At 39.3% G+C, this 18,401-nt stretch overlaps 2 protein-coding genes across 4 annotated transcripts; both read left to right on the top strand.

Annotated features, from left to right (window-relative positions):
* Positions 1-1,174: 1,174 nt before the first annotated feature.
* On the top strand, positions 1,175-8,342 carry phf12a (PHD finger protein 12a). 2 transcript variants are annotated; one of them, XM_043229381.1, is made up of 15 exons: positions 1,175-1,651; positions 1,890-2,071; positions 3,446-3,518; positions 4,082-4,508; positions 4,594-4,714; positions 4,818-4,950; positions 5,041-5,205; positions 5,291-5,434; positions 5,518-6,067; positions 6,173-6,289; positions 6,520-6,663; positions 6,742-6,840; positions 6,915-6,997; positions 7,081-7,219; positions 7,387-8,342. In XM_043229381.1, exons 1-15 carry the CDS (start codon positions 1,586-1,588, stop codon positions 7,740-7,742), a joined length of 2,799 nt encoding a protein of 932 aa, XP_043085316.1. In that variant the 5' UTR covers positions 1,175-1,585; the 3' UTR covers positions 7,743-8,342. The 2 variants fall into 2 exon arrangements, with proteins under 2 accessions (XP_043085316.1, XP_043085315.1); XM_043229380.1 differs by having other exon boundaries at positions 5,518-6,094.
* Positions 8,343-9,055: 713 nt separating this feature from the next.
* dhrs13a.1 (dehydrogenase/reductase (SDR family) member 13a, tandem duplicate 1) lies at positions 9,056-18,378 on the top strand. 2 transcript variants are annotated; one of them, XM_043229384.1, is made up of 6 exons: positions 9,056-9,455; positions 15,146-15,239; positions 16,151-16,269; positions 16,522-16,645; positions 16,764-17,090; positions 17,173-18,378. In XM_043229384.1, the coding sequence occupies exons 1-6, from the start codon at positions 9,306-9,308 to the stop codon at positions 17,430-17,432; spliced, it is 1,074 nt and encodes a 357-aa protein (XP_043085319.1). In that variant the 5' UTR covers positions 9,056-9,305; the 3' UTR covers positions 17,433-18,378. The 2 variants fall into 2 exon arrangements, with proteins under 2 accessions (XP_043085319.1, XP_043085318.1); XM_043229383.1 differs by lacking the exons at positions 15,146-15,239; positions 16,151-16,269; positions 16,522-16,645; positions 16,764-17,090; positions 17,173-18,378 and adding exons at positions 9,732-9,850; positions 12,381-12,504; positions 12,618-12,944; positions 13,034-13,477 and having other exon boundaries at positions 9,091-9,549.
* The last annotated feature ends 23 nt before the right edge of the window (positions 18,379-18,401 follow it).

Raw genomic sequence — 18,401 nt, 5'->3', positions numbered from 1 at the left:
TAGTCTGCAGCTCTTAAAAGTTTTAATTTAAATAAGCTATTTATTGAACAGGATCACAGCTTCATATTTCAGTCATTCTACTGCTGATTTATTTTTATTCCGATTTTATTACAGTAAAATGCATTGCATGTATTGCATGCATCTGAATGCTCGTTTGTTTTGAACGTTACATTTATTTGAACGTAAACGTCGAAATTAATCAGATTACAGATATATAGCATATATATTATATAACAAATAATTTAAGAATTGTTCGCCGCCATTGTTCAGTGCTCGTTGGATATTTTAACATGAATCCATTCCAAAACCATCATAACGAAATTGTTGCATTTCTTCCGTTTCGCGCATTGGTTCATGTCACGCCGGCGACAAAACGGAACCAATCAGCGTTCAGAAATTTCCCTCACAATACAAAGAGGCTCGAACACGTAAACAAACCGGATAATGGCATCTGTTTTCGAAACCCTCGCCAGTTGCTGCATTAAACAAGTTTCTCACACCCCCCAAAAAGGCATACTGACGGTTCCAACAATGAATACATCGACAGAGTGCTTTTATTAAGGAGCAGGAAAAGAGCAAGATGGCTCCACTGTTTACGGGTAGTGATGCCGACCGCGAACGAATCATTGTTCTGAATCTACTCCTTATAAAGATTCATTCGAACCGATTCGCCAATCGTTTGTGAACAACTCTATTGTAAACGACGAATACTCTACCCAAAACCTGACCATCTGTCATAATTTACTCACCTTCATGTTAATTTGAAACGTGCATATTAGTTTATTTATTTTTTTATACTGGTTGGACCAAATAGCAGCTTCAGTCACCATTCACATTTTTTATATATAAAGTACATGCTTGAATGGTGACTGAGGCTGTTAACGCTTAATACAATATTCTGCTGTTGGAAGGTGAGTAAATTATTTACATTTAAATTTTGGTAAACTGTCCAAAAAACATGTGAAAACCATACAAAATGCAGACTAGTTCAGAACAGTATTTAAATATGTATTATTATTTTAAATGAATGAATACATACTTGTACAAATGCTAATCTTTCATCACACAGCCATCGCATATGGCAAATCAGTAAATTGATTCTACTGAACCTGTTCACTAGAGCGAACCGATTCTCTAAATGAATTGGATTCGCGACACTACTGACGGGGCGACGCATGCGCATACAGGTTTGTGCGTCAGTTAGCGCGAGCGTTCCTTCATCACAACAGAGACGCTCCACCGTTAAGTCGTTCTTTCACCGGAAGAAAACGTCAGGTTTTTGCAGCTGCCAGTTCCTCTGAAGATTTGATCTTCGGGGGGCTTGGTGTTTGACGGCTTTCCAACATGGACTTAATGGTATTTTTTGTGTGTTCATTATTCCTTCTCTTGCCGGGCCGGAGTCTCGCACAGCACCGGGGATAGAGGCCTCCGCGCGCCTGCTCGATTAACGGAGAGCCCGCGCGGAGCCACAACAGACACGGGCGGGAATCCCACGGCTGTTTGGAGGTCAGACGCTCTTCATCTGACAGGAGCCGGTGTGTAACGTAGCGGCTGAGGGAGACGGAACCAGTTGGGGCTGGTGTTGATGTGGGGAAAAATGGAGACTCCGACGATCGTGTACGATCTGGATACCTCCGGCGGGCTGATGGAGGTAAGACAAACACGCTCGTGCATTCGTTTATTCAACTCTTCTCACTGTCCGGTTAACATTGGCAATGCCGCCGCTAACCCGCTCTCGCTCTCTAATGTCATCCATTCTATAGGCTCCCTTCACACGGGCGCGCGCTTTCGCGTTCACGGTCACGGCCCAACAATGGCTCGAGCGGCTGATGTGATGTAAGACGCAGGCAGATGTTTCACTAATGACTTTCTGAATCTGTCTCTTGCAGCAAATCCAGACTCTGCTAGCGCCACCCAAGTCTGAGGACGGAGAGAAGCGGACCAGGAAGCCGGACAGGAGCACCAGGAGAGCTGGCAGGGCCACCAATCACGATACCTGCGACAGCTGCCGGGAAGGAGGGGACCTACTGTGTTGTGATCACTGCCCCGCTGCCTTCCATCTACAGTGCTGGTGTGTGTGACACTGGAGCTGGGACAAAACTGAGCCCAGGACCAGGACTGCAATGCTTGTTTAGTTGGTGCACATGCATTAAAACTAGACCGCTATCAGATTTGGCTTATCTTTCTTCTTGCATCTCCAGATGGAACATCATGGCTGAGTGTATTTATATGCTGTCTGTTGTTTTTGCATGAGCAGGGAAAAGCTAGAGCAGGGAGCTGATAAATAATCATTAACCATAGACATCTGAAGGCCACGACCATTTTGTCCATTATGGAGCTTAAGATGGATTTTCCTTAATAATCCGAGTCAGTTTGCATATTTGTGATTGGCTTTGTTTATTAAGTCAGCATGAAATGAAAATTGGCCATATCTGTATCTATATATTATATCGAAAGGCATGTTATAGATTTTGTTGTAAACAATTTATCCGTGCATGTTTATTAATATATGCAAGGCTCCCAGCTAAACTTTGCCCCTGCAAGCTTTAACACTCATCTACCTCCATTTTTAAGTGCAATGTCCACATCTTAAAATCTTATGTGGTAGCCTGTTACACGCAGATGTACATCCTTGTTTAGTATAAAATCTATTCCAATATTTCATGCCTTCATGCTGTAGTCTGTCGGTCAGCTGCAGCGGAGGATGTTTGAATTTCGATTTCCCCTCCATATTTTCTCATTGTTTATTCTGTCTGTTTGGGAGGTGAAATGATTCCATGTGTGTCTGAGGAAAAACACATGCAGCTGGTGCCGCGCAGCCCATGGGCCACTGGAAATCTGCCACACCGGCCTGCATTTGTGTGGTAGTTTCTGAGTTTCTGGGGTTGATCGGATGTGCTTTAAAAAGAAACTACATTAGCAAGATCTCGTAATGGGTTTTTGTGTTATTAGATGAATCAGGTATTTGAAAGAACTGTGGGAAGTTCTGAAGTTACAATAGGGTTTTTATTTGGAAGGTTTTTACCTAGTTGCCGAAGTAATGTACAATCTGAAAGCATAGTGCTTTTCAGTAGAACTGAAGTGTTTGAACATTTTTTTGCGCATGTGCAATGCATTAAACAACAGACTCCTTTCTTACAGAGAGAGGTATTGATTTACCCTCTCAATGCTGGCTGGGTATAGATAGTTTATTATAAGTGGCCTCTTTTAAAGCATCTCTTGTGTAGGTGTTTAATGTGTGAATGGTTTTAGAGACTGCCAAAATATAGTACCATATTGTTTTGTTTCTTTTTTTTTCATTTTACATTCAAAGAAGGCTAAAGTATAAAGTTGCTGTCCCATTATCACTCATTGTGGTACTGAATGGCTGAACATACTTTAACTGTATTCTCTGTGCTAAATGAAGCCTGTAGTTTTACCTCTGACTTTGTTTACATTTCCTCAGTAACCCTCCATTGAGCAGAGAAATGCTGCCCCCTGGTGAATGGATGTGCCATCGCTGCTCTATTCGCAAGAAGGTTAGTATCCTGTTATAAAACAACCATTCATGTTACGCGAAGTTTTAAACTTGGTTCTAATTTCGTAATCTTCCCAAATTTTAAGTTGAGAATAGTTTATAGTCTCCCTGCAGTTTTCCGACCAGATAAAAACGTTTGAAAGCAAAGAAATCAAAACCTACACAAGTATTTTTTTGTAAAATTGTTTTTGTAAGAAAAAAGTCATTATTTTTATTATATATTAAAATTATTAGAATAATATAATAGTAATATTTAATTCTGATTACTTACATTGTGTGTATTATTACAGTGTAATTGTCTAATTAATGTATGTTATTATTTTATAGTCATACTGAACAAGAAAAAAAACAGGTTTTCCTTGTTTTTTTTTATCCTTGGCTAATCATGTGCCTGTTATAGTTTTATGTTATTATATATTTACGGTGTTTGACAATTCTTAAATTCTACAGCATTTTGATAGATTATGCTAGTGGGTGCTTTAAAAAAAAAAAAAAAAGGAACAGGCCTTAAGTTTAAAAATGTATTTGACTTGTGAACATTATTTGCATATTGGCTCTTAACAGAAAAGGGAGCAGAGGAAGGAGCAAATTAACGGCCTGTTGGAGCCTCAGCTGGGGAAGCAGACGCCTTCTCCGGCTCCTGAGCAGGAATGTGGAACATTACGTCTGGATCCTTCTGTGGGGTCGGGCGGCACAGGGCTTCGGGCCGCTGTCGCTCAGGTACGACTCTTGGAGAAACGACCCAGCAGCCGACCTGCAACCCCCAACTCCAACACTTCTTCCACAGACACACCCACACCATCTGAGCAGAACGACATGGAGGAAGACCTCCTGGACGTGGAGGACGAGGCCCAGGGTTCTGAGCCTGAACTCTCAAATATCACAACAACCCTCAAAAGACCATTTGACCTCCTAATCGCCGCTGCCATGCAAAGGAACCCTTCGCAGTTCCAGCTTCCAAATGACCTCACTTGCACAACCGCACTTCCAGGTACAGGAATTTCTGGTCTCACTTTGAAATGGTGTGAACGGGCTGTTTTTGATGAGATTTAATTCATCTGTTTTCTTCATTTCAGGCACCAGCAAAAAGAGACGAAAAGACGAGTTAACAGCCAAGAACATTAAACGTCCACAACATGAGCTAGACCATTTTGGACTGGTTCCACTCCCAGTGAAGGTGTGCTACACATGCAGCAGGTATAAGCTTTTATAAATTATATACATACACACACACATACTGCACACATACAAGACCACTTTTTGGTATATTAAACATTAATAGTTGTCTTTTTTCTCTCAGGAGCTGTCGATTGGCTCCACTGATCCAGTGCGACTATTGCCCTCTCTTGTTTCACATGGACTGTTTGGACCCGCCTCTCACTGCCTTCCCTACAGGCAGGTGGATGTGTCCCAACCACATCCAGAACCTAGTTGTAAGGATGCTTGTGTAAAACAGAAACCAGGGTTTGTGTATCTAATTTTACAAAAAAAAACTACAATTCTTTCTCCTCCTTTCCTCACAGCTGAACCAGAGAAGCTTGACCCTCAGCAACCGTTGCCAGTTATTTGACCAGTTTCAGGACCGCGTATCTCAGCATGCCGTTAAACTTGACTTCCTGCAGCGGATACATCGACAGCACCCCCCTACACATCGTTCTGCTCATGCCAACAGCAGAAAGACTTTGAAGGTGACCTGTGCTCTTTTAAACTCGTCGTTTAACACCAGTGATGGACACTGGCGATGATATTGAAATATCGCTTGGTTAAATGCAGGTCCCAGATGCCATAAAGTCACAGTATCAGAACCCGCCTACTCTGATGGCCACGGCAGGAATCCGTGAAGGGGAGCTGATCTGCACTGGCCTTCCAGAATCTTTTGTCCCACAGCACTCAGCCAGTGAAGATGAACAGTGTCAGGTGTGTATAAGCAGCCTGCGGTTTGCTTCTGCTTTTGAATTCAGTATTGTTTCTGAAACCCTTTTTTTTATGCTTTGCTTTAGTGGCTCAAAGACGTCATCTCACTGCAGTGCAGCATTATGAGGCATTTATGGAACAGACAAACATCTCCTTGGGATTCAGAGCACACAGAAAAGACTGATCTGAAACTCAGAGACTCTTGCCAGAGTGTCTCAACGGGCAGCCAGAACATTGCTCCAAAAGTTTCCTGTAGCTTGTGTACTGATGGACTGTGTAAGAACTGTAAGACCACAAATGGCCCTGTAGACCGATTGGTTCAGTCCAATGGAATGCAGGCTCCTGATAGAACCCAAGAAAAGACCACTGACCATGAAATGTCCCATTTACACACCACTCCACCCAATCATGCCAACACAGAAATCAAGACTGAGAGAGCTAGCTTAAAGTCCTGTAGTGGCACTGAGGACCCTCCTCCTGCATGTGTCAAATCTGAGCCCAGCACTCCATCATGTGACCATGAGAAAACTACATCAGCTTCAGACACAACAGCAGCAAAATTCTCAGGCTCTACTGTTTGTTCGGGAGCACATGCTGTTAAACCACAGAAAAGCATCTCAGATACTGGGTCAAAAGGTCAGAAATCTACATCCCCTTCCAGTGGTAAATGCCTACTTTTCTAGTTTTTATTATGACATGGTAACGTTTTGAAAATATGAATTGGCTGTTTACTCTTATCAGGTGGAAATGCTGTTTTGGATGCTGTGATGGCAGGCAGTGGTGACGTCTTCTCTTGCACAGAACCTAACATGTTGGAGCTTTCTGGACGAATAAAAGACATCATGCAGGACAGCGGAGGTGGGTTTGTGTGTTCCAGAGAGGGATCTTCAAATTAGGTTGAAAAGATACTGTAATAAGTTCTACATTTTATTTAGTTTTGTGTATTTTTGTTATTTTTGGCACTCCCTACAGTTAAGTGAGTGAAATTAATACCTATTTTATTTGGATTATTATTCAACTATATTAAACAAACCCCTCAAAAGATGGCAGCATTTGGAAAGCATTCTGAAACCCTGTTTGTATTGCAGAAGTTGAGCTTGGCTCATTGGATGAGAAATTTATCAAGCTCTTAGCATGGCAGCGGATTCAGCAGCTCTTCGAATCTAAAACCTCTCCTGTTGAGAGCAGTTCTTCTTTATCTGCATCACCCACTCACAGGAAACACAGTGAAGGTATGAGATCCATTATTTCTTATGCTTTTTTGGAAAAAATTTACCATCAGCGAATAAACTCTTGAGGTTTCGTTTCAGCCCAAAACAGGGAAGTGCAAGCGAGAGCCTCGTTGTGTTTGGTCTCGGGAAAGGGAATGGCTGTAAATATGTGCTACAGGAGTCTGTACATCGGGACAGGTATTTATCATTCAGTGGCTGCAGGAGATGCGTCATCCTACAGAGTTCAGTACACCTATGTTTTCTCATTGCAGGTGCTGATATGGACGTGTGCCTTACAAACTACGGGCATTGTAACTATGTTTCAGGGAAACATGCCTGTATATTTTATGATGAGGTATGCTAATTTAAACATTTAACATGCTTTAAGCACAAAGGTGGTCATTTACGTATAAATACATTTGTTCTCTCCTGCTGCAGAATACAAAGCAGTATGAACTGCTAAACTACAGCGAGCATGGGACGACTGTTGACAATGTGTTATATTCCTGTGACTTCTCTGAGAAGATGAACCAGAGTCCATCCAGCAACCTGCTAGCCAAAGTGCAAAACATCATCCGTAAGTTATTTCTCTCTAGTTCCAAACTAGAAGAAAGATAATACAAATTGTTCATTGAAAATAAAATCACTAACATGCGTTTAGAAAAGAGATGGGCTGGTTTCCATTTCATGACAACTTTAAAAACCAAAAAAAAAGCTTTAGTATTAACTCGAGTGTGTTTGTAGGACGCTGCAGGAAAAAGGAGCAGGAGTCGTCCGCGGTGGGCGTGGCTTCGGCAACAGAGGGTGGAGTTATGAGCTGCCAGTCCCACGATGCTCGCATCGCTCCGTGTAACTGTAAAAACAGCGGGTCCAGTTTGATTGGGGGCAGCGGTGCAGGATGGGAAGGCACTGCGCTGCTCCATCACGGAAGCCACGTCAAACTGGGCTGCTTGCAGTTTATATTCAGTATCACCGAGTTTGCCAACAAGCCACTTAAAGAGGAGCTCACCAACTGCAGCCTCACTCCCACACCTGGACAACAGGGGGAGCAGCTGAGCAAGGCCACGCCTCCTCTGCTCCAACCCAATCTTGTAACTTAACCCTTAAAGCATCGACTTGTACAGTTTAAACCGTTTCTTAATTATTTAATTGTTTATACACTTGCATGAGGTGACTTTTTTTCTAGTTTCTTTCAGACTCTTTTGGCAGGTTGCACATTTTTTCTTGTCTCGATGCAAAACTTGCATTTTTAAAGGGAAACTTTGATCATCCTCTACGCTCAGAACCAATGAGCGGTTTTCACATGTAAACAAAAAAAAAAAATCAAAACATGTTCTATTTTGTGCCAGTAACAATAGTTTTTATATAAACATGCATTTTCTTTTTTCCCCATAAAAACGGATGCTTTTATTTATGTATGTCCTCTGGAGCGCAGTCAGACCTGGTGTTTCTTTAGCGCGACACGTGCAAAGAGGCTCATGTACATATTTGTAAGTATCTATGTGAATAGCCAGAGATCCACAGGATTCAGCGCTCAAAAGTGCTCCAGTTTGTATTATTTCTGTTGTGCACTATTTGGTTGCTGTTCAGTCCTTTTATGTGTCTGTTTCATGTGGTTCTGTAATTAGTTTTCACCAGGTTCTTGTGTCAAACTATGTAAATACAAACCAGATTTTAAATAACATGCTTTAGAAATCCAATTAGTGTTGATGTGTTACGTTTACTGATTCAATCACGGCCTGCTACTTAGTCAGTTTCTAAAGTTTTTTTTAGTCTTAAGGGTAAAAAAAAAAATCTCCAATGCAAATATTCGGATGCCTGCCTGTGTTTGATTTAAATATATAAATATAATTAAGAAAAGGGGTGCTATTTATCTCTAGTAGACAAGCTTGAATCGGATACATTTAAAATTAAGAACCGATTTAAACAAGGGGTTTCAATCTTTTAGACACAACTGACACCTAAAGGGACTATTCTTTAATTTTACTGTATTATTTTAATGCATCCTTTAATTTAACTATAGGTTTTATTTATAAAGTCCCCGTTTATACTGTAATATAAAGTAGAAATTTGGTTTATATTACATTTTTATTTTGAATCAATTTTATTTTATGTCTTTTAGTCTTTATTTCTTCTTTAATTTTATTGTATTATTTTAATGCATCCTTTAATTTAACTATAGATTTTATTTATAAAGTCCCTGTTTATACTGTAATATAAAGTAGAAATTTGGTTTATTACATTTTTATTTTTAATCAATTTTATTTTGTCTTTTAGTCTCATTTTTGAATTGATATATATATATATATATATATATATATATATATATATATATATATATATAAAATTTCCCCCTCTAAACTTTTCCATGGACCGTGGTCGCCCCCTAGAGGTCGATGGACAAACCACACCAGGGGACCTTAAAATCGACACGCTAGAAACATGGACATGGTTTCAATTTAAATCTCAACAACAGAAGCTATTTAACTTTATAGCAGCGTGGTCGCGAGTTTTACATGGGTAAAAGCAGTCACTTGTCCTCGGAAAATGTAACAAATTTTTAGATGCCATATCGGTCAGAGGAAGGAATAAAAGCAGCTCAAGGGTGGTGTAATTTTCAGCATAATAGCTTTGAGTGTTTGGATTTGGGTCTTGTAATCTGAATGGACTGTATCCAGGAGGGCGTGTTTGATTTCAGCACGTCTTCCTGTTCTCAGTCTGGAGGAAACCGCTCTTTCGTAAGCAAATATAGCAGTTACTGCTCCGATCGTTTAAATATAATGCTTACCGTTCTTCTCATTTGTGGAGGACTGGTCGCGTTTTACCTGTTGCTGTGCGTGACGGTGCTGCACCTGCCAAAATGTAAAAGTACGGCCAAGCTGCACGGGAAGACCGTGATCGTGACTGGTATGTGCTCGGCTTTAGTGCATTTGTTCTCGCATGTCATCATTTTATTATTTTTTTTGATCGTTTGCAGATTTGACGCTTCTCGCAAAACTGATAACTCGTCCGCTAACGTTCACTCGGGCGTTTCGCGATATGCAACTGGAAAGATTTGAAGATTGACATTTAAGCTGGTTTAATTGCAGGGGCGAACACTGGTATCGGCAAAGCCACCGCGCTGGATCTGGCTAAAAGGGGAGCTCGTGTGATTCTGGCCTGCAGGGATGAAAGCAGAGCTCAGGCTGCTGTCAAAGACATTCAGAGGGTGAGAGCGAGCGTTATATAATAACTGTTGAAGATAATGGCCTTTTCTAATAAAACAAACAGTCAGGTTCCACTAGAGGGCGCGTGGTTTCTTATTCGAAGCCACTGAGCTTCATTCAACCCTCAGGAAGTGTTTCACAAGATTCATATTTTAAATATTTAAATGATTAAAGAGCATTAATAGCTTTCAGTACACGTTAAAGTTACCTTATTGGTTGAATCATAACAGTTTATTAAAGCCTGTCTATTTATTTTATTATTTTTAAGTTCTACAGCAAGAAGCTGAAAGCGGAAGACTTTTGTCTAACACGTGATTTATAACTTTCATCACCGTCGAGAAAGTCCTATCTAATCTAAATCTATCTAAAATTGTTTGATGCTAGAAAGTGAGTGTGAATCTGGAAACATGGAAAACTAGTATAATGTCACGAGTCATCTTGGAATTACGGTAATTTTGACATGATGTGAAGGCCGATGGCGGAGCAGAAGAAGACAGTAAGTCTGTTGTCTTATTGAGATGTGCTTGAAGTCCACTTTTATTTGCTTGATAATAAACAGAGCTCCATTGTGATGTTTCACGATGATGAACTTATTTGCGTGGTCTAGTGGACTTTTTGGTATCAATCCGATACTGAATAAATACAGGGCCATATAACAATAACTAAAAGTAATTTGCAGTTTCATGTTAAGCATCTTCCTTCCATACAAAAGACTAAAGAAAAAAGCATGGCTTAATAAATTACGAACATAATATTAAAAGACAAACCTAAGTACACTTTATTACAAGTTAGCAGATGTGCCCAAAATATGAAAGCAATGCTCAAAGTCTCCATGCATATTATGCATTTTCCTCCCATAGAATACCATTATAAAGAATAGTTTAACGTAAATGTCTATAAAAGACGTGAAAAAGAACTGTTAAATTTTAATAGTTTATTATTGAAAGGATTTATGTGTGTTTTGTACATACTGTATTGTTTTGTGCATTTAATATCTAAATAAATAAAGACCAAATTCTGCATACAGTATACATATACTAATAAAATATAAGTGGCTGGCAGCTGAGCCCAGAATACATTTGCAAACAAGCTAAATTAGGCTACATTTTAAAAGCATTTTACTCCCATAAAAAACATGAAAACATTTAAAGTGGCTTAATACATTAAAGGAACACTCCACTTCTTTTTTGGAAATAGGCTCATTCTTCAACTCCCCTGGAGTTAATAAATTGAATTTTTTGCGCTCTTAGCATAGATAATTGAATCCAATTAGACCAGTAGCATCACATTCAAAAAGGACCAAAGAGTTTCAATATTTTTCCTATTTAAAGATATTGTAGGAAAAAGGAAAATTGCGTTTTGGTTTTTTTTAGTTTTCGATGTAGTTTGCTGTCGTACCATGACCACAGCAGGCGCAGTCATATCACATAGTACCTGAAAACAGCCAGACCCTCTTGCTTGCACAGTGAGTCTGTCATGCAATGGATTAAAAAAAATGGTAAAACTCAACAAAAAAACTGAAGTGTTCCTTTACTATTAAAAAGCCAAACTCAGTACGCACCTTACAATGATACTGCATTAAAAAAATGGTTTACGGTTATAAACAATATGTACTTTGTGAAGGATTTCCTTCCCTTTAATTTTTTATTTATTTATTTTTATTTTTTTTTTGCAGCTACCATTGATCTTCCGTTCTGTACCCAACAGTATCCACTTGCCCAGGGCTGTACATTAACCTTTGTGTACATAGCACTGGTGCTACAGAAGTGGAAAGTTGTGTAGCACAGGACAAACAGTTAGGGGTAGACGTTATGGCAAAAATATAATATCACCATTTAATCAGGAATATCTCAATTCATGATTCTTTGACATGGTTTTACTGCAGTGGTTTTCGGTCTTGTTCCTGCGAACCCACAACTCTGCACATGATTCAGATCAGCAGCTTATTAGGAAAGAGCTCCATGAACTCAAATGAGTATGTCAGATAAGGGAGACATGCAAAATGTGCAAAGCAGTGGGTCCCGAGGGACACTATTGATAGTCACTGTATTACTGGTCCAAAGTGACTTCCATAGAATTTCTTTCCTACTGTCAAAGTCCTTGTGAACCAGCAGCTGTTTGGTTACCCACATTCTTCAAAATATATTCTTTTGTGTTCAGCATAAGAAAGAAATTAATACAGATTTAGGACAACATGTTAGTGAATAATTATTAACAGAAATTAAATTAGTATTTATAGTTCAGAGTTCTGACGTCATAGCAATAGCAACCCCTACGGATGCCGCGTTTATGCAGAGCACGAAAATAAAATGTATAACACTTTCTCTTGCCTTAGGCGCCTAACTACCACTCGGGCACCTTAGCGTGATTTACGGGCTCAAAAACCGGCCTGGAGCAAAAGAAATTAATCCGGCCGCGTTTCAAAGTGTGCACGTGCTTCATGTGTTCGCGCTCAGAAGCAAGTCAGAACAGCACGTGAAATAAATGATTGTATGCATGCGAAATCAATGAACTGATGTGACTGGCACACAGGAATCGGGAAACAAAGAAGTCTTGTACATGCACTTGGATCTGGCCAGTCTGAAATCTGTGAGGTCTTTTGCTGAAAACTTTCTCAAGAAAGAATCCAGGTTGGACATTCTTATCAACAATGCAGGTAGCTATCAAAGACATGCAATTGCATCGATACAATTAGTAACTTATGAGGATACACAATTTAAAATATTAGGTTGAAAAGCTTTACATTGATTTATTTTTCTGTTTTTGCAGGACTTGTTATTGATGGCAACACTGAGGATGGCTTTGGAAGGATCTTTGGCGTCAATCACCTCGGTCACTTTCTGTTGACCGTCTTGCTGCTGGAAAGGTTAAAAGAGTGCGGCCCCAGCAGAGTTGTGACAGTTTCTTCAATGGCCCATCAATGGGGGAAAATTGATTTTGATTGCATCAACACTCATAAAAATGTGGGTTTAGGAAAATCTGCTGTGGCTTTATTAAGGATGTACAGTAACAGCAAACTCTGCAATGTCCTCTTCACTCATGAACTAGCAAAGAGACTCAAAGGTACAAAAGTCACCTGCTACAGTCTTCATCCAGGTCAGTCTATGTTATTTTTTTTCTAAAAACCAGTATTCAATCAAATATTGTAAGTCACAAGGAACCAATGCTGATTTATTTTTTTTTAGGCGCCATCAAAACAGACATCGGTCGCCACAGCGATTTATGGTGGAGGCTTTTCATGGCACCGATTTTGCTGCTTTTCTTTACGGATGTGGAATCTGGAGCTCAGACGTCTCTTTATTGTGCACTTCAAGAGGGTATTGAACCCTTGAGTGGACGCTACTTCTCTAGATGCGCAGCGCAGAATCTCTCCGCTAAAGCCAGAGATGATGCAGTAGCCAAAAAGCTTTGGGAAGTCAGTGAGAGGCTTGTTGGTTTAGCTTGAGATCAGTTTCATGTGGATTTGCACTTGCACAGTCTGTTTAGTGGCATCTGTGGACAACTGTGTTGGATAAATCCGTGTTTCTGCATACTATAAAAAGCCTGTGAAAAATTTTGCCGTTCGTAACATGCTTCGACCACAAAAAAGGTGTTAATTCTTCTATTAAAAATGTTTTTCGATTGCTTTACAGATTGTGTTTGTGAAAATATCACAAATGTATTTTGAATGTTACTAGTAGAATCGACTAATATGTTCTCACTTACTGAAGTTTACGGTACCAGCTTTCCACTACATAAATCATGTGTCTTTATCATACCAGAGTAAAGATGTAACTCACTGGGTGTGTCTGGGCTACCGAGGCCTCTTCTAGGAAGAGTACGTAATTTACTCAGTCAAGGAACAATATGCATTATCTCCTTTGGATTGCAGGTGTCAAAAGTACGTCAAGGAATGCGAATACTTTAAACCCAGTTACTCAATATCTCCATGATAATGTGACTCAAAATAATTTGCCTCCGAATTCTAAAGTGAGCTAGGATTTTCAAACAACATTCAATCGCTTCTCAATTATACCAATAACTATTACTAATAACTAGATTTAAATTCAATTGTATTTAATTTACAACCTTGTTCTGGCAAGTGTGTGTGTGAGTTGAGTGCTATAAATTAGCTGTACTTAACTGTGGTGATTATTAAGTCTAGTGACCTTTTTCTAGTTATTTTGCTCCCTTTGCTCTTTTGTCAAAGGGAGACTTTGATCATTCTTTATGATGAGAGACAAAAAAATAAAAACAATTGTTGTGCCAGCAACAATAATTGTATATGAACATTTTGTCATTACTCATTACCCTTGTTGTTCCAAATCTGTAACAGCTTTGTTCATCTTCAGAACACAATTTACTTTTAATTCTTTATTCAACGATTTGACCTGTATTTAAACTTTAAATTGCACTTAAAAGTGTATTCTTGTATTGGTGCTGACGCAGAGCTGTGTGTGCTTCGTGCAGATGCTCTCCAAAATGGTGCTACGGCGCCAGATTGTTGAATAAAGTAGCTATTTTTTGAGAAAAGTACGGTTGAACCACAAGTCTTTCATTTTACTTGACCTTAACCTAAAGTTATTGTATTGCTGTTGCTTAATTTTAAACTAAGGGGCTTTGAAAAATCTCCATTGAGAATATTAAGGTGGTTAAAGAAGGACAGCGAATTTTCGAGAGGCTAGCATGCTAGTTTTGAAAACGTAAACTCTCACCTCAGCAAATCACGCTCCAAAGCCAAGACTCCTCCAAAACACACGAAGCACGGCGTCGCTGGGAGGGTTAAATGTCACATTGCCTCGTGTTTCATTCTTCGGCGACAAACATTTTTACTGTACAAAGCACATTCGTCATAGTCCCTGTGCAGAGAGATAGATTGGATGAAACTTTTATAGTTATGTGCCTATATAAATACATTTAGACCACATAACGATAGAATGAGAATGTGAAGACACTTTCAAACATCGTAACAAATTTTTCAATAGCCTATTTCAGCAACAGAAGCCAGTAACTTACTAGCGACGTGGTTTGTGCTTCTGCGTTGGTAAGGTAAGGAGCGCTCCTATTTCCCTTAGTTACTGTAACAAACTGTTTTAAACGTGTAAAAGCCATTTCACTCAGTCAGTGTTGTAATGTTCAATATAATAGCTGATTATTTTGGACTTAATCAGACTTTGGGTTTAATCACAATAGACCGTACAGGAGGGCGTGTTTGGCTCCAGCACGTCTTCCTGTTTCCAGTCTGAAGGAATCCGAGCAGTCGTTACTCCGATCCTTTAAATATAATGCTTACCGTTCTTCTCATTTGTGGAGGACTGGTCGCGTTTTACCTGTTGCTGTGCGTGACGGTGCTGCACCTGCCAAAATGTAAAAGTACGGCCAAGCTGCACGGGAAGACCGTGATCGTGACTGGTATGTGCTCGGTGCTTTAGTGCATTTGATGATCTCTGCAAACAGTCACGCGTGTCCTCCGTTTTCTAAAACTATTAAAGCTTTTACGTTCTCGTGACAAGCAACTGAACAGATTTGAAGAGTGACATTTTAAAAATGCACTGTATACGTCCACCCCTCGCTTTAGAGAGGCTGCGGTGGCTGATATAGGATTAAGATGCCTTCATCTGACTTTATGGAGCGATTTTCAAATAGATTTGCATTTTTCAGTATGCGGTCGCGTAAATTGTATAATCCAAATGCAGTTGCAAGTCTTGCATTATCATTTGCATTTTCGCTTTAACGAACGCGAAGTACTGCCATATTTCAAATTAAATAATAAAGCCCATTTGCAACTGTAGCCTGTTTCTTATTACTCACGAGCTATGACATGTATAAATAGCAATATTAATTGCAGCATTTGCTTTTTAATTTTTTTAATTGCCTTTTTACAGTCCGTGTCCTAATATTGTACATTAGGGTATAGTTGATACAGTAACTCCTCATCAGTAGTGCTATACTGCCATCTAATGGCGAAATTACAGAACATCTTTTTTTATGTTGAGATCACAAGAAAAATAAGTTGAGATAACGAGACTAAATAGCATTTGTTATGTCAAAATCAGATCACGACGAAAAAAATAAAATTGTGATTCTGAGAAAACAAAAAATCACTTCATATTATGAGACCACTATAACGATTACTGTACAAACATGATGGCGACTTCCACGTAAAAGACCCCTTGCTCATTCTAAGTTGACATGTAAGCATAACGGTTCATTGTGTAAGGTCTTTGTATGCCTCAGAAAACACAGTTGCATATATTATATTGCATTTTTCAATATATCTTCTAAATATTATACACTGCACATTTAAGCTGGTTTAATTGCAGGGGCGAACACTGGTATCGGCAAAGCCACCGGGCTGGATCTGGCTAAAAGGGGAGCTCGTGTGATTCTGGCCTGCAGGGATGAAAGCAGAGCTCAGGCTGCTGTCAAAGACATTCAGAGGGTGAGAGCGAGCGTTATATAATAACTGTTGAAGATAATGGCCTTCTCTAATAAAACAAAAACTTTGAACCATAGCAGTTTATTAAATCCTGTCAGTTGACAGTCTCACCTACTGACCGAAAGAGGTACTTTCTGCGTATAAATGCACTATACATATTATAAAATGCCCTTAGTTCACAAATGTCTGTGATTCTGATATATAAATGAACGTAGGAATGCATGAAATCAATGAACTGATGTGACTGGCACACAGGAATCAGGAAACAAAGAAGTCTTGTACATGCACTTGGATCTGGCCAGTCTGAAATCTGTGAGGTCTTTTGCTGAAAACTTTCTCAAGAAAGAATCCAGGTTGGACATTCTTATCAACAATGCAGGTAGCCATCAAAGACATGCAATTGCATCGATACAATTAGTAACCAATCAAAGGGGTGCTGGCATGGATTGTTTAATATGTTACTAGAGTTTTTTTGTTTGTTTCTTCTGTTTTTGCAGGACTTGTTATTGATGGCAACACTGAGGATGGCTTTGGAAGGATCTTTGGCGTCAATCACCTCGGTCACTTTCTGTTGACCGTCTTGCTGCTGGAAAGGTTAAAAGAGTGCGGCTCCAGCAGAGTTGTGACAGTTTCTTCAAATTCCCATCGATGGGGAAAAATTGATTTTGACTGCATCAACACTCATAAAAATTTGGGTTTAGGAAATTCCACAGTAGCCTTAATAAAGTCGTACAATCACAGCAAACTCTGCAATGTCCTCTTCACTCATGAACTGGCCAGGAGACTCAGAGGCACAAATGTCACCTGCTACAGTCCTCATCCAGGTCAGTCTGTGCTTTTTAATCTCTAAAAACACTTGATAAAATATTGTAAGTCATAAGTAACCTATGCTGAATTATTTTGTAGGACCTATCAAAACAGAGATCATTCGCCACAGCGATTTATGGTGGAGGCTTTTCATGGCACCGATTTTGCTGCTTTTCTTTTCGGATGTGGAATCTGGAGCTCAGACGTCTCTTTATTGTGCACTTCAAGAGGGTATTGAACCCTTGAGTGGACGCTACTTCTCTAGATGCGCAGCGCAGAATCTCTCCGCTAAAGCCAGAGATGATGCAGTAGCCAAAAAGCTTTGGGAAGTCAGTGAGAGGCTTGTTGGTTTAGCTTGAGATCAGTTTCGTTCTTCATCTGGCAATCATTGTGTTTATAACCTGCTCTGACCAGAACAAACAAGCTGTTTAATTCTAATAAAATTACTTTAAAAATTGTGTCCACGTAAATATCACAAATTAGCAAGAATTAGCAGAATCCACTGCGCATGTTGACACATTTTCACTTCCTAAAGTTTTTGGCACCAGCTTTCCACTACATAAATCATGTGTCTTTATCATACCAGAGTAAAGACGTAACTCACTGGGTGTGTCTGGGATACAGAGATCTTAATGTGTTGAATTCGTTACCTCCCAGGTAGATTACGTAATTTAAATAGTAAAGGAACATTGTGCCCTATCACCTTTGGATTGCAAATGTTAAAAATACATCAAGGCATACAAACACTCTTAGCCAAGTTCTTCATGATAAAGTGAAACTATATGGGTTGGTGATGTAATCACTACTAGGTAATTAAAACAACATTCAATCACTTCTATCAGTTTTACCAATTACTACTACAAAGATTTTTTTTTAAAGAATCACAAGACACAACTGCTGAAATCCAGCTTTGCCATTCCTAAAATAATTCACATTTTAAAATAGAATGTGAATATAATATAATAAGGTAGATGTTAAGGATAGATTTTTTTTTCTGCTTATTTTACTGTGTTTAGGCTCAACATGTTACTAAATGTTTCTGTAAGGGGAACAATACCAAATTTCGAAATGTATTATTAGTATTTTATTTACAGCCTTGTTGTTTGATGTTGTGATTGTGTGTTTTATTCTATAATTTATGCTTACTTGTGATGCTTTATCGTTGTTCGATATTCACTGTTATGAATATGAAAGCACCTTTAACTCACCTTTAACAAAAGTACTACATTTTCAAAAGTTTCCAGCCCTACTTCGTACCGCCATTTGATAATAAATGCCAATATATTAAGATAAACGAGCAGAACTTGAACGGTCTATTGTTCTCTTAA

Source organism: Puntigrus tetrazona, unplaced genomic scaffold, assembly GCF_018831695.1.
Source record: "Puntigrus tetrazona isolate hp1 unplaced genomic scaffold, ASM1883169v1 S000000002, whole genome shotgun sequence".
Lineage (NCBI taxonomy): Eukaryota > Metazoa > Chordata > Actinopteri > Cypriniformes > Cyprinidae > Puntigrus > Puntigrus tetrazona.
Note: the sequence above shows the minus strand (reverse complement) of the source record. Positions and strands in the feature narration are given on the sequence as shown.